At 44.6% G+C, this 26,946-nt stretch overlaps 1 protein-coding gene across 5 annotated transcripts in view; it reads left to right on the forward strand.

Annotated features, from left to right (window-relative positions):
- Positions 1-26,946, forward strand: part of LOC116943154 (1-phosphatidylinositol 4,5-bisphosphate phosphodiesterase beta-1-like) — a 169,565-nt gene that overhangs the window by 61,999 nt on the left and 80,620 nt on the right. For all 5 annotated transcript variants that reach the window (XM_032955743.2, XM_032955744.2, XM_032955745.2 and 2 more), the window contains exon 3: positions 11,836-11,904. In XM_032955743.2, the coding sequence (XP_032811634.1) occupies positions 11,836-11,904 (69 nt within the window). The remainder of the gene's footprint in view (positions 1-11,835; positions 11,905-26,946) is intronic.

Below are 26,946 nucleotides of genomic sequence, written 5' to 3' on the forward strand. Positions count from 1 at the left end.
TTGATTCACCAAACATTTTAGAAAGCAGTGTGAATAGCTTCGAACGTTGGCAAGTGGTAAAAGTGTTCAACTAGACAGTGGGCCACTGCTTCGTCAGTAGGGTTGGCAAGTATGCAGCTTACTTGCAACACACAGCAACTGAATGTCTGTCATCTATTGAGGTAATAATCAGGGCAATGACTTTAACAGTCAGAAGCGCCGCATTCCAAAAGGTGCACACCCGTGGCTTTTTGTTCGGTGATTAAAGAAGAAGAAAACCCTTTGCGATATTTATAGACGCACCCTGCCCATCTCTTTGCAAATTTAACCCCACGCACTACGCCTCGAGTCATGGGTGGGAATTTAACCAGCTGGAGATGTAAGTTAATCTGGGCAGAAGACACATCCAGCACTGTCTCGAGTCCCCCATCTTTCTCGAAGACAAGATTTATCAGGATATCTCTGATCGTGAATGTTCGTTGACGTGTCACTCTGAACTCCTCGAGGCATGGCGATGAAAAGGGACAAAAAATTACGATGCTCCTCATAGACGATTGGCAGTGAGTCTCCACACCAGCAGAGCACTCGTTGTGTCCCAGCGGTTATACACGGGTCGCGTGTGGTGGGGTCAAGCGTGGGTACTCCCATGGCCAGCATGGAAGAGCAAATTCCCTCTACGGGAGGTCACTCAAGAGCTCTTCTAGCGGGGCGGCATTTTCCACCAGCAGTGGCGGGAGCGAGCAATTGCAGGGCTGCACTTCACCTGCGGGACGTGAGCCATCTGACCGTAGCTCTCACTCGAAGAAACTTGAGAGGCTTTGTCCGTGTGTGTGTCCGTGTGTGTGTGTGTTCACCGGTTAGAAACATTTAGGCTGGCCTGCCTACGATCCATCCTGGGTTTAACCAGACTGGATTGTGTGAGGAGCTCACAAATCCTTGAAAGATCTGGGCAAGGTCCCATCGGTGAGCTCCTCCGGCAGGCAAGGCTGCGTTGGCTGGGTCATGTAGCTCGCATGCCCAGCCACCGCATGCCGAAACAGTTTTTGTTCGGCCGGATTGAGGGGGCTAAGCGGGCGCGGCACGGGCTAAAGAAGAGATGGAGTGATGTGGTACAGGAGGACGTGGAGCTGAGTGGACTTGCCGATGACTGGTACCAGCAGTGTCAAGATCGGCCTCTGTGGAGGAGGCTCGTGAAGGACGCTACTGGGCAGTTGGAGGTAGTCGCCCTCCAACAACAACGGAGGGCAGAGGAGCGACGCTCACAACAACGAGCGGAGCGCCGGGTGGCTAAAGCACAGCAGGTTGCTACAGTAGGGGGCACAGGTGGTGCATCAGCCAGTCATCTCAGTCAGTCGACCCGTGGCACCTGGGTCTGCCCCGTGACCTCCTGCCAGCGGGCGTTCGACACTTCACGTGGCCTCAGGGTGCACATAGCCTGGCACAAGCGTCGTGGTGACGTCACCGCCACTTAGTGGCGAATGGCGGTTGTTGTTGTTGTCGTCCGTGTGTCCGTATGTGTCCGTGTGTGTGTCCGTGTGTCTGTGTATCCGTGTCCGCGTGTGTGTGGGGGAGCGGTGGTGTAGTGGTTAGCGCGCTGCGCTATGAACCTGGCAACCCGGGTTCGATTCCCGCTCACGGCCAACACCAGTGACGATTATTTGATCCGGTCCTGGGCCTCCCCTAGGTCGACTCAGCCTCAAACGAGTACCTGGTGCGGTGTGTAAACATCGCCACTGGTGAGACAAAGGCGGTCGGGCCACTCCCCTCCTCGTGTACCGTTCCGGCCGTCATAGGTGCTCGCTAACATCACTTGCCCCAACAGTCTGTTAAGGCTATAGTTAGATCTTTGTTTTTTAAAAACGTATTTTGCACGGTACACAGCCAACCGTGCTAACCGGAGGTGCTCTGGAAGGACAATAGACTAAACACAACAAGCGGTTCTAAAGAAATGAGTTTTCCCATCTGGATATCTGACACTGACGTGAGACAACTCTTCGAGTGCTTGGGCTTTCATTACTGAACTCGCCGAGAGAAAACAAAGTGAAAGAGTTTGTGGAATTTGCCTGACCGGCCCGGTGAATGATTTCTCTGTTATCCACAGTTGGGTGAACTCTCAGCGCAATACCTTGTAAAACCGGTTCCCTACCACATCGTGCACCGCCTCCTCTCCGATCAGGTCGCCCGTGCACGATGAAAGAGAGATGATGATGATGATGATGATAATGTCAGCCGAAACCTTTTTTTGCGATGGACTTTTTGGTCCTAATTATTGCGTAAGTTTTGCGAGTTACGTAGAATATGTTTACGCATAAACACGTGTGTTTACGCATAAACACGTGTGTTTACAGAAGCACTGTACAATTGCACTTTCACTCTCGCTTCAGCTCTCTGCACGCACGCACACATGTTGTGAACTCACAACATGCACACAGCGTTGGTGTACGGTGCTTTTTTTCAGGAATATTTTTGCTGGTTTTTTTCTTCCATGGATTTTCTGTTTGCACAGTCACAAAGTCACTTTAAGATGTTTTTCTTGTTCGTGTTTTTGTTTGTTGTGGTTGCACCCGATTCAAGAGCCGAATGGCTCAAAGGGCTATACCAAAATAAACTGAACTAAAAATAAAAAAACTCGGACAGTCCTTGATTAAGCAACTTTAAAGACAACACGTTTTGACTCTTAATCACATTCATAAACGTTTGTGTGTATTCGTGGGGAGTAGTAGTTGTCGTGGTAAGCGCATTGTACTACAAACCCAGCAGTTCGATTCCTGCAGATGATATGGGCAACATCAGTGGCAGGTATCTCTGAATTTGGTCTTCGGCCTGACCGAGGGCGCGACGGTGGCGAGATGGCAACAACCTCGTCTGGTATGCACAAGGTCGTGATGTGGAGCCCAACTCTGATGCCTGCAGCTTTGGATTTTGCACGTCTCTCTCCCCGTGGTCGCGTGGATTTTTATACGGCTCCTCCGGTTTCTCTCTCCACGTTTTTAGTATCATCACGCTTTTAGAGTATTTGGCTGCAATACATTTCAACACGATAAGCCACTTCGTTGAGCTATAATTTGTGGCCAGGGCACTTTTGGCACAGACCCATATCTCTCAGCGGGCCTTACCTGGTAAAGACAAAACGTCGTTTCGCCTTAAATGAGTACATCAACACTTGAGAGACAAAGGCTTCCGAACGCTGGTGCTGGCCACGCCATCCCCTCGTGAAGCGCACCGTCCCCTCGTGAAGCGCACCGTCCTTGATAAAGGCTCCCGAACAGCACTTTCACAAAAGGCTTGAGGAGGCTACACAGGTGATCTTTGTCTTTGTATAGTTTGGAGCAGCTGCAAGCGCGCAAACTAAAGAAGCAGTGGGTTCTCGTCTCGTACTTGCTGAACTGGTTGACAAAAACAATGCCTCTTTGTTGTGCGACTTCACACAGGTATCTACACACACGCGCGCGCACAGACTCGTGGCTTGTGTTTCCTGCAAGACGCGCACGTGTGTGGACACACGGACAAACATGACTGCAGTAAATTCACTCGGGTTACCATCTTTAAAATAAATAAAAGGACAACAATCGTGTGCAACAATATTTTTTATTTTACTTTAAAGAGTATATTCTTACAAATAGGTGTTTGGGGCCGTCCATAAATGACGTCACGCAGCTAGGGGGAGGGGGGGGGGGTCAGACATTTGTGACGATGAGTGACGTTCTACTTAATTAAATAGACTTTTTAATAAATGTTTTCTCCTGCAATATTAGAGTGCAGCGCCATATTAAATACGCACTACAATGACAATAGTTTAAAGCGATTTGAAGCATGTTTTATATATTTGGGGGGGGGGGGCAGAGCTTTGTGACGTCATATTTGAGGGGGGGGGGTCTGACTTTTTGTGACGCCGTGTGACTGGGGGGGGGGGGGGGGGTCAAAATCGTCCAAAATCGCGTTACGTCATTTATGGACGGTCCCTTTGGAGTCATGACGTCTATAGATATGTAAAAGAGCCATAATTGTGCCAAGGAGTATTTCCATTGCAACCGAAATGTGTTACGGGCCATGCTAATTATTCACATGTGGCAGCCCGAAATTTCGATAACTCGTAATACACTTCAGAATTGCTGTTGCGCCGTGCCGTGGAAACTTACTCAGTATGTCGCACATGGGGCAATTGTCACGGTGATCATTGAATCAGAATCTGTATGTAGACCGGAAGGATCCGATGAGCTATGAAGCTCGTTTTCACAGTTGTCCAGTAAGGCCAGCTCAGCTAGTTACAACAACAACAACCAATACAACAAAAACAATAGGAGTGCAAAGTATAGGGAACGCTAAGACAGTCACAAAATAATGATACATTTATTATATAAGCACAAATCGCATCGGTATTTCAATTTCTGCCGATGTTTTAAACACCAAATGCAATCTTGGGCAAGGGAGCGAACCAAAAAAACAGTCCCAGGCCACACCAAGACAGCAGCACACAGTGCCTCAATACAATTGCACATTCAACATTGAACTATCGATACATGGGTAAGGATACAAGTTACAAATCACGGTTGTATCCAGTGCTAATCTTCTGCTTCGGCATATATATATATTTTAAGGAAGATTTATGATGTTAAGGGAGGAAACGAGGTTGTTCCAAAAACGTTGGGGCTGCAGCGGCAACGACTTTCTCACCTATTACAAATTCTTGTTTTTGGATAGAAGGCAATTAGATTTCTTCTTGCATTAAGTGATGTGAGATTGGCTTTTAAGTTGAGTTCACGATGGTGGGTCCCATATGGTACATCTAGTGCAAATCCAACAGCAGAATAATAAAGCAGATTTATTCATAATAAAGGTTTAGTCTGTTTAGTAATTAATTAGTAGCTGCAGCATTACAGTAGTCAAAAAGTGGTAGAGTGGTCGCTTCAACAATTTGCAGGCACATTCGAATTGTAAAACAATGTTTATTTCTCTACAAAAACAATGTTTATTTCTCTACAAAAACAATGTTTATTTCTCTACAAAAACACTTTTTTTCGAGATGTGATCAATATGGGGTTGGAATGTAAGTTTTGAATCAATCAGTAAACCCAATAATTTTAAGCACTCCATTTGTTCAATGAAGTTGTTTCTGATACCCGTAACAGATTTAGCAAAATAATCTGGATTTTTGCTTTGGAGAAAAGAGCGTGATCTTCGTTTTTTGGAGATTCATGAGCAATTTTATTGATGGAAATTGATGTTGAAATCATACTCTTGGTTCTTTCGGCAAAGTCACATAGGTAAAGAAAATACAAAATAAAATAAATTAAATCACGACGTTTCGGGCGCAACACAAGCGTCCGTCATCAGGCGGGGACAACCACAACAAGAAACAATTGCTGACATAGGCAAAAGATTATAATATTTAGACAGCACCTCCCATGCAGTACATCCCGAGGAAGGAAAACGATTGTTTGTACTATACGTCTAAATGATCGGACAATTGGTCTTTCCAACTTTGTGCTGTTTGTATCGCCTGAACTCATGTAGACAGTTATATTCACACACATACACAGAAAAAAATCTATTTCATTATTTGTTGTCGTAACTTGTTGATCTGCGACAAAGAGCTTTAAAGCTCATCTGATTCTTCCAGTCTAATTAAAGATTCAAATTCTAAATAAAGATTCTGATTGTATGGATGTACATAGAACTTCCTTTGCACCAGACGCAGCCAACCACGCTCATCGGAGGTCATTCTCAATCTCCACCTCCCAGAGAAGGAAACAATCATTCGGTCGTGGTTGTCGGCATATCCTTGTTTCACTTTGGCAGTCTTAAGTGGACACAACTTGCGACAGAACAACACATGAGTCGACATGTCCTGCCCACGTGAAACAGGCGCTGCTTACCGTTTACCGTGAACCTAACCGACACGGTTACACTCGCACACAACACACGTGCAGTCACACACACACAAGACAGACAGCACGCTTTGTAAGCTTCAACGATGACTGGTGATCCTGCACTTTGCCACCTGTTGACACATTCATGTTAGTGGTGGTGATAAATAATAATAATCCAAGGCGATGTTGTTAATCTTGTGCAAGCTTCAATAAATTCGATACTGAAACAAATTTTGACAGACATAACTGTGGAGAACAATATAACCCATCGGTCTCTCGTTATAAGAGCTGAAGAATCCAATTACTTAACGATTACAGTGCTCTACCAATGATCAGTTCGACTATTCGACTCGTAAGGATGACACGAAAATAGTAGGATGGGGGTGGGGGAGATGTCGCCTCCTTTCCCATGTGTGCCGCTGGACGGGAGGTGATGGGACAGGATTAGCAACATCATTGGCATCATCATCCACTTCGTGATGGTCGTGATTTGGAGGGGGTTTACCCCCTTCCTGGGAGAAGCATGTTTTGCGATTATCAATTTTCTTCGATTAATTGACTCTAATCCCTCCATTCCGAGGGATTATAGTGCAGTATCTGCCTTGCTTCTGAAGGCCATTGCTAGTGAACATGTAAAGAAGTGCCTGCGCGCGCGCACAGCCAAAAACACGCACATTCACTCTCACACAAGGTTGTAAGTGTTGGGGCACAGCTGTTCGGGTCTCTGTGCCAGGGCCGTGCACATGTAAATGCCAGATCGGTGAAAATCTGCAAAAGCAACAATTAGTGTGTGTGTGTGCACTTTTGTAAATTCATGAAATTGAAACAAAAGTGAAAAATAAGCAACTAAATTATTCCTTGGTGACTTGCTGCAAGCGAACAGTTTATTGCTATGGGATTGCCATTGTTACTGCCAAAATACAAATACAATCATTGCCCCAAGATTGAGTTTCGGTAAACACTGTGCTGTAGTGTGTTTTTATTTGGTATGGTCTTCATTGTTGCCAAGGTGAATGCTAATTAATGTGTGGCAGCTGCTGGGTCTGTATTGGTAAAATGGACCACATAGCAAAGGGATATTCGAATTGTGCTAAAACTGCAGTGACACGATGCTTGCAAATAGACTACAATATGAGTAAACGACTGCGCTTGATTATTTCCCTGAACTTATCGTGGCAGGAAATATAGCGAGTTTGTAACCCCCAAAAATTGTAAACGTTTTTAATAATTTACAATATCATTGAAAGTTACGTCTTTTTGGGCTCTTTTAATACATGTGTTAGGCACATAATGATACGTCGATGAATTTACATTCACATACATTTTTATATTTACAATGTGTGCATCGAATCATGCATGTCTCGCATATAAATGTTTCAAGTTATGTAAATTTAAAGGGAATGATATACACATATTTACATTCAGGCTTATGGAGCTCATAAAATTGTCTAAAAAATAACAGATAAAATTCCTATTGAGAAACAATGCAAATGAGACAATTGAGCGTGCGATGAGATAATAGATTCTGGGGTAAAATCGCGATCCCGAATGGGGAGGTGGAAGATGGCACATTGTATGGAATAACGATGCCTTTTATGTTACCAAATAAAATGTGGAAAATAAGTGGCAATTCCCTATAAAATCTGATGAAATGTTTTACAGTACTTGATTAAAGTACGTTAAAACATGTGGCCACTGAGGACGCTGTCGCATGGCGTCGCGATTACGCATATGCTGGATGAATGAATGGTTCTAAAATAATAGCTCAGCGAGTGCCTGGGATGGTTATTTTAAACCGCTCTACCATTTCGCATGCGTCAAGGTTTGTGATGGATTGTCCACATTAGGGCTGCTATAAAATATTTTAAAAGCATTTTTAACACTCCAGGGCGTTGTTTTTCTTTAAAGGGCAAGTATACACCATGCAGTTTAGCACTGCAGCATTCATGCAAATCAAAACTGTGGCTTCAGGGTTATTATATTTAATAGATGCATTTCATCAAAGTCAGGTCAAGGTATGTATGAAATTGATAACTTAATAATTTTAACTCGTGAAGGTCTCACTTTCTGGCATAGAATTAAACGTATACATTCTGGTATTATCTGCCCTTTTTATCTCCCACCAAAAAGTCAGTGATTCCCTACTCATGCGAGCAATGAGGTGGCTGTTCATCTGTTATTTACAGTCCTGAGCCAGTGGTGGAAATACCACATTACTATGATAGAGGAAAATCTCTCCATAGGACACCCACTGATGGCTTCACCATAGAACGATACTTATTTTATCCACCCGAAAGGGATGATTGGCTTAGCCAAGGGAAAAATCAGGATTTTAGTTCACAACCTTCCTAAAGCAAAACGCTCACTCTACTGCTGACCCACGTTACATATTGCATTTTGAAAACAATTGTGAGTGCTACGTATTTTGATCCAGATGACCAAACATAGCACTGACAAGGGGTTAGACCCAGTGAGGCTTTCTGGAATGTGCATGTATTAAGGGCTTAAATGCCACGGTAAAGAACACTTGTACCATTGTTGGAACACGCCAACACTATATTAGAGCTTCACACCAAGTAAGCAGTCTATTATTCTTGGTTCTTTCGGTAAAGTCACGTAGAAGGGAACAATCAAATAATACAAATATAAAACAATACAATTCTTACGACGTTTCGACTGAAACACAAGCAATCATCATCTACGTGACTTTACCGAAAGAACCAAGAATATGAATCCCTGCAGTCACGAAATGTTTAAATCAAAAGCAGTATTTTGCAGTAGTAGAGGAGCGACTGGGTATCTCATGCCTCAGAAGCTGAGCAAGCCGCTCAACATACTGACTCATTTAACCCTTGGTAAGTCGCGATTGTATATCACACAAGACATCGAGAGACAGCGACTCAGATGGCTCGGACACGTACTCGCAGTGGACCAGGTCCGTGTACCAAACGTGGCAGACCCAAGACCCACGTGGCGCTAGACCGTGAAGGCCTCGCTAGCGGCAGCGATCAACCTGCGTTGGGGCGAGGCCCAACGTGTTGCCAAGGACAGGAAGAAGTGGAGGGGAACTCGTTGTGGCCTTATGTCCAATAGGGGATGAAGTGGTTTGTAAGAAGATTTCAAGAGTCCTACATGTGCATCAGTTGACCAAGCATTCCAAACATTGTTCACAAGCAGCTGTTTGTTTAGCTCCGGAATCACAGCAAACACAATGGCCTTTACATTCACACCCTGCCTGGGTTGTGTCTGGGAGGTGGTATGCTTACGGCGCGCGATTACCCTGGGAGGTTCAAATGGCACCATGCAGGTGCGGCTCTATTTTAATTAAATGAGCCGATCGGCCACAAATCATGGTGTGAGACGTGCGGTTTATTCTCTTGGACACTTGGAAACCTTTACAGAACTCTAATTCGTTGGCCTCACGGAACTGTGCGATACTCAAAGTGATCGCCGTTGAAAACAATGGCCACAGTTATGTAAGATCGAGACATTTTTGTTCAAAACGTCTGGCTAACCCAGCAGCATTTGTTTAACAAGCCTGACATTTCTGAGGCCCAGAAGGTCTAAACCAGTCCACAGTTTGCTTGCTTAAGCCATAATGCTGCTGCATAATATTGGTCTGGAAAGACAACAAGCTGATCAACTATAACATCGTATTTTATTTTATGTGGAGATACAGAACATATTGCTGCTCATGCAGTATGTGCTTTAACTCCTAATGTTCCACACAACAGCAACGCATAATGGGTTTGTATATTTTATTATGTCATAAGAGTTACAAAACAGTTACCGTACTGTATATACCAAGCGTTGTCAACGTGCAGATGGCAGATACGGAAAAACATATATCTGGCTACATCACGTGGCTTAGAGACCATCGATTACCGTGGTGTTTGTTGTACCGTGTGTCATTGCTCGCTACGCTGTGTTTTACATGTCTGTGGGTTAGGTGGGCATTGATAAGCACGGAGCAGTTTGTGGCCCCAGTCTCTAACACCACGAACTGTGTCGTTATCTAGCCTGCAAAGCAGTGCTGGATCGCATTTATCTCAAAAAAATAACTGCTACTGCACAGCAATAACCTCGACGCATTCCATCGTTTTTATAAGCAGCGTTAACAGCTATCGACCGGTCCTTGGCACAGCATAGTTCCAGTCAAAGTCCGCTGCATGCTTGGGAAATGCACATGACCCGCCCTGTGAGACTCAATTATCCACCACTTGCTGCTGCTGCTGCTGTACTTTGCAAACTTTCTGTAACCCCCCCTCCCCCCTATCTTTCAAATGCTTCAAGCGATTATCAACTACAGTACTTAATCGATGTTAATTGAGATTTGTCATCCTACTGTCGATGGACATTTAGCACCGATAAGCGAAGAGAACAGGGTCCATAAAATACAGACCAGGCAGTGACCCAAGCCTGCTGCATGGCCTTGTTTAAAGGGGCGAGGGGGGGGGACATACAACATCTCAAGAGGGACGTGACACCGTCAATGTTAAATAAACTGTAAACGAACGTTAAACGCTAAACAGAATGAGTAAAACATCTGATCTGCTTTTGGTGTTCCATATTGTGCCAATATATTTTTTTATGATTTGATGATGGGAATATAGAAGGGGTGGGGGGGGGGGGCTGAGCTTTCATCAAGGGGGTGGCTCCCCCAGCCACCACCTCCACCCTCGACGTTACAAATCTGATCCCAGGGATCCCAAACTCCCACAGCCACTAAGTGCCATGTTTTTGCGGCCGTGTCACGCAAGCCCACTACGCCGCCGCAGGTAGTAGATTAGCAGCATGCGTGCAGATGATGCCGGAGAAGATGTTTCCCAAGCCAGAGAAGACAGCGCTGGAATGTCGATTGGGGATGTTTACATGACGGGCAAATTTTATGCATTTTGAAACTGGTGGTGGGTGGTGGGTTTTTTTTCCATTGGGGTCACAGGGGGATTGTGGCTTGGATGCCGGGGGCATGTGGGCGTTTTGAGGCTTTGGGTCAACTGCGGTGATGTAGTGGCAGCGTTAGCATGCAGCGTGCACGATGGAGAAGTGGATCAAAGCAGTGGCCCGGTGGCTGATAGGCCACAGCACTGATCCAGCACTGCTGAGAACCTCGGTGTGATACCAAGTGGCCATACCTGATTAAACTGGCTTTTATAGTCTCACCCCAGTCACCAATGACTGCACGAAAATAAGCATCACATTGAATTATATATTGTATTTGACTTAGCCTATTCCAGCTCTGTGGATTGATATTACTGGTTTGACTGTAATGGGACAAACCCAATCTCATAGTAGAAAGTGTGCTCCCCCTTCCTATTGTGTGAAAATAAAGCGGTCAAACGTTGTGTTAAATAATTATCTTGAACACACTGTGTCTCAAGTGCTCTCCCAAGAAGTTATAAATGGACTTTCATTGTCTCTTCACTGCGCTGAGAGTCCACCGATAATGAAATTGGGGAATAGACAAGAAAGCAGGTCACGTCCGTTTCCTTGACTGAAGAAGAATATGTCGGTCTACTAGGCCAGCCTTTTGAGCTGTACTTATCACCCAAACCAGCAGTTACGTGGAACTTTACATCACATTGTAAGGCCTGGGGCCAATTTACCCATTGATGCATCATCACACCTTGTTAATGTGCGATTTAATATTCATTGTGTGTGTGGTAATGTTTTCTTCTGGGATGTGATTTTAGCGCAGCATTCGAAATAAACACAAGCTTAATATCATAAACTGTTGCCCGTTTACAGAGCAGTAGATTTATTAGGGTGTGTGCTACATTTTCGCGTGAATGGCAGATGGTAATTTAATATGAAATAATTAATTCCTGTAAAATATATAATCATTGTATAATTGGACAGGAAGTTGTGTCAGCAGCTTTGCCCTAGACTTCGGCCATGAAGATGTTTTACTTGATGATTACGTCTTTTAGTGGAGCCATATTTTTGTTTTACCATGCTTATGCGATTGTGTCATGTTGTGTTGCAGGAAACGGAATCTTTGGAAATCACAAGCATCCGAGACACAAGGACTGGGAAGTATGCCAAAATGCCAAAGGTGAACACGGAGGGGGGAATGCTTTCGTCAATGATCTATGTTAACTTGCTAAATTAGCCTTCATCTCTGTGGAAAATCCTAGCAGGAAACAAATAAACCAACCAGCAACCTACGTGCCATAACTCGTACCCATAAGCACTGCTTGGGACTCGGTTATCAGTTGGTCGATCCTCGGTTTGTTTTTCGCTGGGGTTTAACATCAATGAGTGGCATTTCACCAAGATAGCCATTTTGGGAGCATTTTGTAACAGCAACAATTGTAACTTTGTCTGCCACAAAAAATACTTTAAAATACTTAAATTCTATGAGGCATACAATCGACAGGGCAGAGCAGGAAAGGAGGTGCGCCACAGTAAGTTGCAAATGAAGGGACTTCACAGGGAGAGGCAATCCTAAGCAGACAAAAGAAAGGCCTACAGCAAGGACTTGAACAGGACAAGTCAGAAGTGGGTGCTGCAGCAATTAGTTAATTGAAGTGATGAATGCATTACTTTTAAACTATTTTTTTTGCACAGAAAATTGATTCATTGGCCGCCTATTTCGAACAGCAGTCTCCTATTATCCGGCCTCCAAAATTCAGAAAACTCACTGCAGTGAATGCCCTGCGTGAATGCTGCGAGGACGAGCGATGGCGGTGTCGTCATTTCCCCACCCACCTTGAGCTCAGGTGCAACACCATTATTATTTTACGTTACGAAAAATTATGTTATTTAATTAATCGAATCAGTGGTTGAAGAGTTAACCAACGAAGTAAGGGGGTAATCAACTCAGCAAGGTGATGATAGTTGTAGCGTTCCGATTATACTATGTTGAACTTCTTTCATACTGTATGTAGTGAGCCGTGCCAATTGGAGGTTCCTGAGCTCATTGATAATTGGGTGGCACTGTGGTGCCACATTCAAACATGGGGAATGTTTGTGTTGCTAGCATGCTCATGGTAAGCGCGTGTGTCTGTTGGTGCGGATAGATGCGTCTGCCAGTTACCACAATCTGTTAACTCAACAGCACCTGGGTTCCCCCTTCCTGTAACCACCGGCCACCGAGCCTTTGCGCTACATGGGGCCCTCAGAAAGTACATCTAGCCTGGCACTAGCCACATAGTGGTATCACAGCACTAGTGGCTGCTACTGCTGCCACCGCCACCATGATCGAGGTACCCTCTTGGTGGTGTGCACCTATCGCTTGGTGTTCTTAGAACAACAGACTGGCTCCTTACAATGGAAACTGCTTTATGGACTCTGGCTTTTATGAATCTGCACTCCTCAATACCAGTACAGATAATGCCTCTTACGCGATGCGTAGCAGTGGGCTCCATGTGCCGCAGGATAATGTTATATTTGACAGTTGTCAATATTGATACAGCGCTGTCACTTGTACGTAGACAAATACCTTAAGTAGTTATGATAGTAGCAGTAGCCAAGGTTTTTCTCCTCAATAATACTGCCTTGAAAGAAAAAATACATTTAAAAAGTCAGTTGTGTTTGTACAATAGCTAAACCCGTTTTATATTATTCAGTAACGATAATAATAATAAGAAGAATAACGAGGCTATTTGTGATTTATTTATCCAGGAAAGCCTCGCTGTGCCTTGATCCTGCAGGATGTTTGGCCAATTTTATTTAAAGGAGTTATGTATTTTGCATGTTAAAGGAGTCCAAGGTTCCCAAAGAGTACATATCCATACAAGGCAATAGCAGAGAAAGGTCTGCGAAGACAGCGTGACAAACGAATTTAGCTGGAATGCCATCTCCTGCACACCTTTAAATCCGGCGGATTTGGAAACCTCACAAATGTGTGATCTTCCAACCCTTGCCTCCCAAGAGCTGAGTTACAAGTATATCATGCGCCACCTTGCTTGCTTGGCTGTATGAATAGATATTTAAAATGGTGTATTTTTGTTATAATAACTTAAACATTGTTCTTCAAACAACATGAAAATAAACGTTCCAATGTTTTCAGAAGCCTAACAGCAGGCCGTGCCCATGACATCACAGTCTGCACCAGGATATTTGAAAATAAATAGAGCGGCTTCATGCTTTTGAATCTCAGCATTAAAAAAAATTGCTCGCTGTAAAAGATGTGAATAAATAAATACTGTAATTTGATTATTCATTAGTGTTTTTTTTCTTTTTTGGTAGCTAATGAACGGTTCACAAACAAGATAACAGCGGCCTTGTGTAACCTCTTCCATGTGTGGCTTAAATTGGGGCAATATTACACTGTGTGTGTCTTTGTCTTTATTTGTGTGGTGAACAGGAGTCTAGTCTAGTGGTTAGCCTGCAAACCAAGTTTGAGACCTGCTCACGGGCAACACCAGTGAGGATTATCTGAACCAGTCTTGGGCCTCCCCTAAGTCAACTCTGCCTCAAATGAGTACCTGGTGCGATGCGCAAACATTGACACTGGGAGACAAAGGCGGCCGGGTGTGGTACTGGCCACCCACTCCCTTGTGTGCCATGCCAGCCTTAATAGGTGCTGCTCGCTAGCAGCTATACGGGGGATCTTTGTCTTTGTATATGTGTGTGGGAGATCGTTAGGGTAGTGGTTGGCGCACTGCACAACGAGCACTGGTTACCTGAGTTCGATTCATGCCCATGGCCAACGTCAGTGATAAATATCTGAACTAGTCATGGTCCTCCACTCCCCGAGATCGACTCAACCTCTGAGTACCTGGTATGGTGGTCAGATATCGAGACTAGGGGGAGAAAGGTGGCTGGGTATGGTGTTGGCCATACGGCCCATCTCATGCACCATACCGACCTTAATAGGTGCTCGCTAACGGAGGGGGGGGGGGGCAGTGTTTATGTGGCTATCAAAACTAATCATGTTTGTGTGCATCTGCGTCTGTGTCGCCATCCCCGGGAATTAATACGTCATGGGACACATTACCGCTACCTTCTGGACTTCTGGCATCGGGGTCACATAACGTGCCTTTGAGCATACCACTAATCATCATATAATCATCATGTTCATATTTGATTTGTTGACGTGTTTGTGCTTCAAATGCAGGAGCGAAGAAATACACAAACACGTCTGTAATAATCGTTAAAAAAAACATGTTTCCAAAATGCATTTTTTTTAAAGCAGTGACTGCCAAGCTGTGATTGTTCCCTCGAAACAATTTTACAGGATGGCACCATGGAAATATTAAACAAAATCACAATATTGCGACAGTATTACTGCTGCTTGCTGCTTTTAGTTGTTTGCTTGCTTTCCATTATTCTGTTGTACAACTTGGGAACCAGAAGGAGTACACGGATGGTGGGGGGGGGGGCTGTTTACAAGATCGTGGTGCTGAGACAGTTGAGATTTCTATGGCATTAGAGCCACAGATGTATTTTGCTTGGTTCAGCATTTGTCAAAAAGTTAAAGTCATTGTGTTATTGTTATGCAATAATTATAATCCGTATACTGTGCAGTGCTTTTTCAGTTCACTTCTGGATGAAGGTCTCCGCATACGTTTTGGTTCTTTAACCATATTTCACCACACTGGTCAGTGTGGGTTGGTGGCAGGGGTCAGCATTGTGCAATTGTCACTGAGAGGAATTCCAAAGTAGACCTCGTGTAACAAAGTCAATTTCACGACACCGTAGTGTTGCATAATGACAGATTGTCATTTTTTTTTCAACCGAAATGGCCCATACATAAAATGTAGGCATTCTTGTAGCACAACAATAGCACCTATGAATAGTTCTTACTTCTATATAAGGCCTGCAACATTGTAGAATGCAACCGTACCCTCTCCAAAAAACAAGACATTGCAATGATGGCATCATATGTCAGGAAAATACTTCCAAGTATGAAGGTCTGTGCTTGAATTTGCGTGGCAGTGTCAGTGTCAGAAAAAATGTAAGGTATTAGTTCACCATGGGTTGGATTTTGAATTTGACACCGACCATTAATAACGAATGAGGTTATTTTTGTTGTTGTTAGTTGGATCGCCCGCTTTTATGGTTGTGTGATAACCACAGGCAGTCTAAAAAAACGAGCAATAAGCAATTAAATAATTGGGTTTGTTTATCCTTAGGGAGTATCACGTTTGGGTTAGCGTCAGAGTTAGGGTTATACAGTAGTCGTCTTCAGTTGTACTCACGTGAGAGTAAATATTAAGTTAATAGCCTTTTGCCCGTCCTAGGATGGAAGCTGTAATATTTACGAAAAAATTGAACAGAGTATAATTGTATCTTGTGTAAATTTAATAACAGTGAATCTTGCACAAAAGTACATCATCAAACACTTAACTGCATATCACTGAGCGGCTTCATGCTTTTGAATCTCAGCATAAAAAAAATATTGCTCGTCGTAAAAAGATGTCATCAAACACTTCACTGCATATCACTGTAGCACTGTGTTAATGGCAGTGATTCTTGCACAAACGAAGTCATAAAACACCTCACTTCATGTCACTGGAGCACTGTATATAACTGACCCTCAATTTGTTAAAATTCACTGCTCTGATACTTTATTCTCTTCTGCTTTCGGTCGCTGGGGTTGAAATAAATTGAAATTCGAAACAATATCTGGAAAATAACCGAGAATGTATATTTTAGCATCATGTAGAAATAAATAAAGACACCAAATCCACTTTGCTGCTGCGTATAATTATTTATTTGATTCACTTTCAATAAAGAAACGTCAAACTTAAAGCCAATTTGCGAATAAAATTATTTCCGCTCGACCATCTTCTGCGTGAGTGTAAAAATCCACCCGCTCATGAATATTCATGACGGGGGGGAGGGGCATGTGGAGTGACGTCACGCGCGTTACACACAGACATACATTATTGGCTCATTAAAGTCGTAATAGCGAATAAAGCACGGTGGAAGGGATGATGGCCGATGGTGCAGATGCTGCGTGGAGGGAGGAGGCCTTTATCAACAGTAGATTATGATGGCCAGTGATCATGATTATTTTGACCGGTTGGTGTCTGAAACTGACCTGCACCTCCCCCTAGATCAACTCGGCCTTAAACCAGTACCCAGTTCAGTGTGTGAACATCAACACGAGGAAGGGGGGGGGGGGGACTTAGGTTGATCACAATGGTGTTGGCCCCATCACACTGGTTTAATAGGTGCTCGCTAACAGCACTTTCCCCCGAACTGTCTATTAGGCCAAATCACCATTTGTGTTTTTCTGCGCCAGCCCCATGTACGGGCCGCAGTGGCACAGCGATGGGCGCACCGCGTTGTGAATCCGGTGGCTTCAGCGTGCTCGCCCACCGTGGCTGACTCCTGAGGCAAGCGGGAATCAGAACTTGTCCTGGACCTCCCCGAGGTCGACGCATCGAACGCCGCGTCCAAACGCCGGGCACTGGGTGAGGCGCCGCACTCGCCTCCTCGTTCGCTGTCCCGACCTTGATAGGCGCTCGCTAACACCGCTTGTCCCAACAGTGCTCGAGGCTTTTAACGGTGTTTGCGTTTGCCTGCCAAGTGCAGCCAAGTGTGTGTCATGCGAAGCATGTGGAACAGACAGCCATACACCCACCGTCTCCTCAGGTGGCTTGACGCTTAGTGTCTGCCGTGTGGCAGGAGTCTGCATTCATTACCGTCTCATTCAAATGCACACTTCATTATTCTTGTGAGCAGATTTAATGAACGCATCTTATTACCGCTTATCACTTTGACAAATTTAGGCGAGCCAGGACCATTCACTATTCAAAACCGGCTCTGTAAATTGATGCGAATGCCCGCTAACGATAAGTCCTAGAGGTAAAATGACAACCTCGCTTCCTTCGCCCCCCCCTACCCCACTTCCATTTATGATTCAATGAATAGTCATGAGTCATGCTGGTCACTTGCTTCAGGAGTTGGTTGTTGTTTTTTTTTAACACTGGTGACTGTAGCGGCCAATAGTCATCGCGGAATGGTAAAAGTGCATCCCTGCGATTGCTCGCTCACGCCACTGCTGACGGAAGGGTTCTCCACTTCGAGAGGAGAGCTCCTCTCGGAGAGCTCCTCTCGAGGGTATTTTTTGCCTACTCTTCCATTCTGGCCACATGTCTTAGAGCAGGTGGGAGTACCCACATTCAACCCCACCACACACGACCTGTAAATTGAAATAATTGCATTTATACTGCGGAGTGGAACGGGGCGGGAGGATTTAAGAAACATGGAAGCTTTGTTAAAACTGCCGTGCCGGGAAACTGAGCTGGCACCCTGACCCATGCACGACGGCAGTGGCTATCCACTGTGTCTACAAATCAAAAACGTACATTCTCATGCGAGCAATTCGATGCGTATATCGTGACCTTCAAAGTATATTAATCGATGAGTCGACGCATTGAGATGGCTCTAACAATTCCTCTTATTAATTTAAACATATTGTACGTTTGAAAAAGACGAACTTTTACTTTTACAGTGCAGGCTTCAGCTTATCTTTCTGCGGCCAAAGCTAATCTTGTGATTTTTTTTGGTTCGGACAGGCAAGCGGACTGTTTTGATTTATAAACGCAGGTTCCCTTTTTTGTGCGCGTTGCTTCCCTGTTGCTCACTTCCCTGTAGCGCCCAGCGTCAGCTTCCTCTTGGGTGCACGCATCACGTGCTTGTGCAATCGCATGCCGTGGAGTTGGGAGCAGCATTGAAACGTCGTGAAAGCCACACCTGGCAGCACGCGTGCCCGCACGCTCGTCAGCGTGCACTCTTGCCCGAACGGTCACGGTTACACAGGGGGCATTTTTTTGGGAGCAATCGTTGCTGTAAATTTTTCAGATGTCAGTGCATTTACTGTGAATAACTGTGAGCAACTGGTATGGTACTGGCAACGAGTGACATAGTTCTGAAAACGACGTATAAACTGGAATTGCAACTATTCCCGGTGAAGATTGCCAATGACAATTTAGCATTAAAATTTCTCGTGAGTTTGGTGATACAGTAACCTACGACCACATTTACCTGAATTCACCCAATCTCATCAGAGCTCATAACCTGGTTAATAATCTGCAGTACTTGGATGAGCGGCTGCCATGGGGTTACCAGGTGTTTGTAGGCTTCCACTGTGATGTGGTCTATATATCCCATTACAATGTCCTTAAATAATAATCTTGAGGCTCATAGATGATTTCCTGGGTTAATAAAAGGGAATTATTCAGGGTTTGTTCTCCTTGCATACGGTGATTATTATTCCTACTACTTCAGAGTAATGTATGGCTAAGAGTGCGGTTGATAGAAGCTTGGCTTAATAACATGCAGTTTCAGTTTATGGACTGGTAATAATTAATGTAGTAGTAGTAAGCACATGATTAATGACCCAACAAATGCAATAAACTTTAAAAAGAAGATGTGACCTATATACCGTTCAAGTCTTTTTGGAATTTAGTTTTTAACTTTTTGCCAATGTCCATCGAACTTTTGTAGCATTGTTTACTTATCTACTCAGAAGTTAACTCTGAGCTCTGCTTCAGCGTGGGCAAATTGAGTCACTTTGACAAAGGAAAGTGCCAGGTGAGATCCTTTGAGAGAGTGTTGCCACAAACCAACCCGTTGGGACCCTTGCAGCACCATTAGGAAATTACCCCAACCGTATGGGATGTAATTAGAGATCCCGTTGATTATATCTAATTTGGTCAGAGAAAGGGCATCTTTTCATTTCTCTTGACACATCGTGCCGTTGATTAAGGTTATTATAAATCAAAGCAGGCACATGCTATTGTTCCCAGATGGCAAACAGCTGTGGCCGTTGCTTAGAAGAGAGCATACCGAGGCTTAATTTACAAGATTTAAATGATTTCTAATCACCTTCTTATTATGACCTTTATACATGCATGTTTAAAGCAATGGATGGCGTGACACAGCTGGGACTGCTGCAGGCTTTTGCTCTGCTCGGCCTGCAGAGAGGACAGCAGAGGTGACGAAAGGTGCAGAGCTGCATTGTGTCGTCGTCGTCACCGTTGCTGCTCAGGCCACTGATGGCGGCCGAAGGGCCTCCAATTAGAATGAGAGAGATAGAGAGGCCTTCGAGTGGGTGTTTTGGCCTATTCTTCCGCAGTAGCCAAACATCTTCGTAGAAGTGGGAGTTCCCACCGTTCACCCCATCACGCACGACTCGTCAATCGACTAACCGGTGAATACCCATCCATACTGCTGGGTGCATCGTTTCAACTGCCGTGGTGGGAGGAGATCCAACCAGCGATCTTTGGATTTTTCGAGTCCATTGTGCGCTCGCCATTACACCAACCACTGCAGCATTCAGAGAAGCACAATGCCGTGCTTTAAGGTATCACAAACCCCGTCGCTTTAGCAGGGCACCATCTAAATATATTCGCGGCTCGCCTTGGTCACTGGTATGTGCGAGCGCCCCATTACTGTGAAGCAAATTCACGCGCTGAGTTTTGGCAACAGGGGAAGAAATGTTCAGTGACTCGCGCGTCCACCGTGGTTGTGGCCGTGGTGCATATACTACGTACGAGTTTACGGGGTGCTGACGACATGACAGCCAGCTCTGGGGCTAATTGGGAAAATGACGGAAGAGATTATAATGAGGACGGTGGTGGGGGTGGTGGCGGCAGTGATTAGCCGGTAAATGGTCGCAGTAGCCAAGGTGATGTCCATGTAGATTAATGCTGAAACCGCTGACAAGTTACAACAACAACGTTGCTGAATGTGCCTGTGACGTGCGTAGTGAATGCGATTATTGTGGATCAATAGCGATACTCATGATTGATTAACGTTAAACTCTACCCAGTGCTTTATTTTCATTTGGTAATGTCTGCAGGTGGTTACGATTGTGATGTTGACAGTAAATATGGAAGGACTGGAGTGAACACCTAAATTGACCCAGGAATGTAACGGAGTACTTAAAGGTGGCATCAATAAAATGGAATTTGGAAAGAGTGTTGGTAGAATCTCTATGGGGTTGCAAGCACGTGTCGCCAACTTTACATTGCGATTCATGGCACGTCCACAGAAACGTATTGCGCACTGCTTGTAGACTTGTGTCGCCGATGTGTGGTGAAATAAAATAATGGTACGATAATAGTTGATAGTCCTGGGTCAATCCACTGTTGGATGAAGGCCTCCCAGTGCTGTTTTGCTCATGGGGAATGTTGGGCCATGCTTCATTAAGGTTCGTGAACGGGGGGTGGAAGGAGACGGCACCGGTTGACACATCTCTCGCCCGTGCTGTTGGCTGTGGCTGGGAGTGCAACTCGGACTCACAGTCGCAGTGCAACTCGGACTCACAGTCGCAGTGCAATTCGGACTCACAGTCGCAGTGCAACTCGGACTCACAGTTGCAGTGCAACTCGGACTCACAGTCGCAGTGCAACTCGGACTCACAGTCGCAGTGCAACTCGGACTCACAGTCGCAGTGCGTCAACCCCTGGCCGGCCAGCTGCTCTACTTTCCACCCTTGGCGTAACGGTTAATGTATCGGTATAATAGAGCCAGAAAAAAATACACCTTTGTCAAACTAAATTATAGAAATATAAGAATAGGCCTTATCCTTTCTGACAGCAAACCGTAACTAAGTGTAAAATCCAACAATAAACATAGGCAATTGAGTATTTCACGGTGCACAGGGAGTAATTAATTTCGCTTGGCGTGTAAGTTATCCGACTTAATACAGCATGGTGTATTGTGTATCTTGTGTTGTCAGCCAGCAGACTGCCTGGCATATAAAATACATGGCAAACTGACCATAATTCATTCACTCACTCACTGGATTACAAAGACAAACAGCGCACACCTTTTGTAGCATGCACAACATGAATGCAAAGTTATTCCATCACAATTGTAGGCAGACCAAATTACGGATTTGGGTGAATACATATGACAGAAATCTTACGGGCCGACAATTCAGCCCTGGAGCGCTTGGTTTTCCAACGACTCGGAGTGACTTAGAGACCTTATGCGCCTCTTGAAGGTTATTTAAAGCCTGTTCTCGAAGTCTTGTAGCAAGGAAAGACATCTAGCAAGGAGACAATTACCCATACATACAAATGATTCTGGAAAGGATGGACATGGGGGGGGGGGGGGGTAACTTATAAGCAATGAATGTGTTTGAATGTTAGGGAAGATCTGGGACTGGGGAGGAGCACCTGGGAACTGCGAATTAAGAATTGGGGTAACGAGTGTTGTTGTGAAGGATTGGAGTAACGACTTGTTGTGAAGGACTGGGGTAACGAGTTTTGTTGTGAAGGATTGGAGTAAGGAGTGTTGCTGTGAAGGACTGGGGTAACGAGTGTTGTTGTGAAGGACTGGGGTAACGAGTGTTGTGAAGGACTGGGGTAACGACTTGTTGTGAAGGATTGGAGTAACGACTTGTTGTGAAGGACTGGGGTAACGAGTTTTGTTGTGAAGGACTGGAGTAACGAGTGTTGTTGTGAAGGACTGGAGTAACGAGTGTTGTTGTGAAGGATTGGAGTAACGAGTGTTGTGAAGGATTGGAGTGACGAGTGTTGCTGTGAAGGATTGGAGTAACGAGTGTTGTGAAGGATTGGAGTAACGAGTGTTGTGAAGGATTGGAGTAACGAGTGTTGTGAAGGATTGGAGTAACGACTTGTTGGTTGTGAAGGATTTGAGTAACGAGTGTTGTTGTGAAGGACTGGAGTAACGAGTGTTGCTGTGAAGGACTGGAGTAACGAGTGTTGCTGTGAAGGATTGGAGTAACGAGTGTTGTGAAGGATTGGAGTAACGAGTGTTGTTGTGAAGGATTGGAGTAACGAGTGTTGTGAAGGATTGGAGTAACGAGTGTTGTTGTGAAGGACTGGAGTAACGAGTGTTGTTGTGAAGGACTGGAGTAACGAGTGTTGTTGTGAAGGACTGGAGTAACGAGTGTTGTTGTGAAGGACTGGAGTAACGAGTGTTGTTGTGAAGGATTGGAGTAACGAGTGTTGTTGTGAAGGATTGGAGTGACGAGTTTTGTTGTGAAGGATTGGAGTAACGAGTGTTGTTGTGAAGGATTGGAGTGACGAGTGTTGTTGTGAAGGATTGGAGTAACGAGTGTTGTTGTGAAGGATTGGAGTGACGAGTGTTGTTGTGAAGGATTGGAGTAACGAGTGTTGTTGTGAAGGACTGGAGTAAGGAGTGTTGTTGTGAAGGATTGGAGTGACGAGTGTTGCTGTGAAGGATTGGAGTAACGAGTGTTGTTGTGAAGGATTGGAGTAACGAGTGTTGTTGTGAAGGCGGGGAGCGGTGGTGTAGCGGTCCCCTGTTGCACGATGAACCTGGCGACCCGAGTTCGATTCCCGCCCACGACCAATACCAGTGCCTCAAATGTTCGAATTGCTTGACTTTTTTCACCTGATCATTCTCTCTATATATTATGAGAGTGGTCCGGTTCTAAACTAATAAATATTATAATTTTACTGAAGTGACATTGCATTACATGCAGTGAACAGTAAGATTCCTTCCTGCCTTTGAAACGCAAAAACATTTGTGCTGCATTTGACCGAAAACCAAAACGTTCTCCACTTATTTTGACACAATCATTCTAGCAGAAGGGCATGTAGACCTCCTGCCTACATCTTTGTTCAAATCATTTAACGGTAAATATATAAAGACAATCAAAACAACACTTTAAAAAGGGAAAGCAGGCCACATTTGAGCGTTTCTTCTCTAACCATTAATGTTACAGAACTTTCCCCAAATATTTAAGATATTTCCAACTTTGCACCAAAACACCATTTAGTGCATTCAGTTGATCAGAATTTTTTTTTCCCCTGGCTACTATTTTGTTATGGGTGACCACCAGGGCCTGCCAGGTGTATGCATGGGGCTGCTAGGTGTGGCGGTGTTGAGTATTCATCCCTCTTGTACACAGTGGGGTTTCTCTGGCGTCATTTGGTCGAGCACCAATTGGGTTGAGGCTCAAAAGAAAGCCGTCCCTTGGTGTGGACCAATCAGTTTCAAGGACAATGCATATAGTATCATAGTATGTTTTTTGTTTGCATTTTGACTGCAGGTATTGTGGTTAATGCAGCCATGAATCCTTGTAAAAAAAAGGTTTCAGTTTTGTTGCCAGAAAAAAGGGGGAAAACCCTGTTATTATATTAAAAAATAAAATATCACGACGTTTCGATCGCAACACAAGCGGTCGTCCTCAGGCGAAAAAAATAATCCGGCAGTGGTTCAGCTGTTCACTGCTGAAACAGCTCTCTCGCTGGTTCAGCTGTTCACTGCTGAAACAGCTCTCTCGCTGGTTCAGCTGTTCCACTGCTGAAACAGCTCTCTCGCTGGTTCAGCTGTTCACTGCTGAAACAGCTCTCTCGCTGGTTCAGCTGTTCACTGCTGAAACAGCTCTCTCGCTGGTTCAGCTGTTCCACTGCTGAAACAGCTCTCTCGCTGGTTCAGCTGTTAACTGCTGAAACAGCTCTCTCGCTGGTTCAGCTGTTCACTGCTGAAACAGCTCTCTCGCTGGTTCAGCTGTTCACTGCTGAAACAGCTCTCTTGCTGGTTCAGCTGTTCACTGCTGAAACAGCTCTCTCGCTGGTTCAGCTGTTCACTGCTGAAACAGCTCTCTTGCTGGTTCAGCTGTTCACTGCTGAAACAACTCTCTCGCTGGTTCAGCTGTTCACTGTTGAAACAGCTCTCTCGCTGGTTCAGCTATTCACTGTTGAAACAGCTCTTTCGCTGTTTCAGGTGTTCCACTGCTGGATTATTATTTTTTCCGCCTGAGGACGACCGCTTGTGTTGCGATCGAAACGTCGTGATATTTTTTTGTTTTATTTGATTTTTCTACCTACGTGAAATTACCGAAAGAACCAAAGATTATGGATCCCTGCAGTCACGAAAGCTTCAAATCAAGATTTTCTCTGGGTTCCTTGACCCTTATCACACACCCCACACTCTCAGTAATGGAATTGACCAAGCATCTCGGTGCAGGACTGTCGTGAAAGAGAGTCTTGAGACTCGCTAAACAACGCACTGTATCCAAATTGGCATTGCGCCACTGGCAGATTACTTATGGAGGAAGTATTTTGTTTAAAGCAATTGCTATCTTTTAGAGCATCGTTTGACCATGTTAAACAGCTCAGGAAAAAAACCCTCAAATCTTCACCAGCCCAAATCACTCAACTGGATTTTGCTTGATTACTTTGGCTTGTAAATGGAGGCCTAAACACTTTCTGGTGAGTCCAGTCGATCAGGTTAAAAGCAACAGGTTTCTGGAACAATGTCTAGCTGTGAAGTAAAAACACAGTCCTGTGGCTTGTTATTCTCTTGCAAGTTAAGTAGAGTTGAACATTGCAGGAGAAATTTTCCTTCCATGAGCTCTGTCCTACCACCACGAAAACAAGGGCTCTCGAATTTACATGCACACATTAATTTTTATAAATGTATATTGTGTAGTACAGATACTGTACAGGGTGGTCTCGATGTCTCGTGACCCCAAACTCATCGACCCTAACATTTTTACTTTTGCATATTTATTCGTGTTTTAAATAAACTTTTAAAAAAATGAAGTTTTAAAGAATTAAATGGGGGTCACAAGACATCTGGAGCATCCCTATATATTTAAAAATATTTATTTTATAATAATAAAATTGATCATTCGCACCAGTTTCTCAATCCACTGCAGGGTGACGGCCTCTCCATACCACGTGAGCGATGGGGGGGGGGGAGGGGTTTGTGGAGCAAACTTCACCACTCTGGTCAGTGCAGGTTGGAGTAGGAAAAGAGGTTACAGGTCCTGTCCAGATGCCACTGGATACTGATGTTAGCGGTGGCTGGAAATTGAGGCTCCGGTCACCGGGTTCATGGCACAAGTTGCTTGAACCCCCTATACTCACAGTGCATGCCTTGACTAATTTCTCCATCGTAATTGCCCCCTTCGATATCCTTTATGCAGTTTGCATGAGGTTGTCGTACAAGGCAATATTGGTTTGAAATGTAATTGTATTACCGATAAACTTTGATATATGCTGGATAAGCTTTGAAGATTTTTACGGGCATCAAGATGAATATGGTAAAATAGAGAACTATATTTAATCGTAACGTTTTCACACAATAACCTAACTCAAAACCCCATCCCCAGGCAATTAATGCCCTTATCCACTACGACATATGTGCCAAGCTAGGTGCACCTTGAGGCCACGTGAGGTGTCAAAGGCTTGCTGGCAGGAGGTCATGGGACAGACCCAGATGTCATGGGTTGACTGGCTGAGATGACTGGCATATGCACCACCTGTGCTCCCCACTGTGCCAACTTATACACGCACGCACATACAGAGGATGGGCAGTGGATGGGCAGCGGTGTGCAAAGCTCACACCCGGGACACACATTTTGCCTAAATACATAATATACAACATTGTTTTCAAAACATTTAGCAACTACAAAAGGAAATTGCAGTGTAGGCTATGCGCGCACTGTTTGCAGACCATGAATGGCAAGCTATGTGTATTTAGCTTCAAATTGTTTTTATTATCCGCCGGTGAGTTTGTTGAATATGCAATGTCGTGTGCCACCTGCTTCCATAAAGTGCTTCGCTGTGGCTGTGAGGTCAGGCTGAGACGGGGGAAAACGTTGTTCTTGTAAATAAGAGTAATTTTCAACTATTGTCAAGACACCACTGGACAATGCCCTTTTGGTCATGGCAGTTTGCTAAACTGTACTTGACCATACCGGTCAGAGCAGTGTTGATAAAGAAAGACAGATAACCTCCCTCTATGACCATGCTGACTGCTTTGGCAAGTTCTGTTAGTAAGCACATGTTCAGGTTTCGGTCTTCCCAGCGCTGATATTTACACACTACACCAGGTACTCATTTGAATCTGATTTGGTGTAGAAGGGGCTCAAGATAAGTTCTTATGTCGTCACCAGATCAGATATTACTCACCGCTAATGTTAGCCGGAGCCAAGCAATCGAACTGCGCTATGAACCTGGTGACCTGAGTTTGATTTCTATCCACATGTGCGTACGGTATTGCACACACACACACATGCAGTGCACCGATGTGTATAGCAATTTCGTATCCACATATATCATACCCAGTAAATTTTATGTTGTTTCAAACCTGTAGGGAATGTATCTGGCAGATTAGGTCATGTGGCTGTGCGAAGATCGCACACTGCTAGGGCCATGCTGGGACACTGCTGTGAGAAAAAGCC

This window comes from Petromyzon marinus, chromosome 17 (assembly GCF_048934315.1).
Source record: "Petromyzon marinus isolate PM22_M1 ecotype Great Lakes invasive population chromosome 17, UKy_Petmar_22M1.pri1.0, whole genome shotgun sequence".
NCBI classification, from domain to species: domain Eukaryota; kingdom Metazoa; phylum Chordata; class Hyperoartia; order Petromyzontiformes; family Petromyzontidae; genus Petromyzon; species Petromyzon marinus.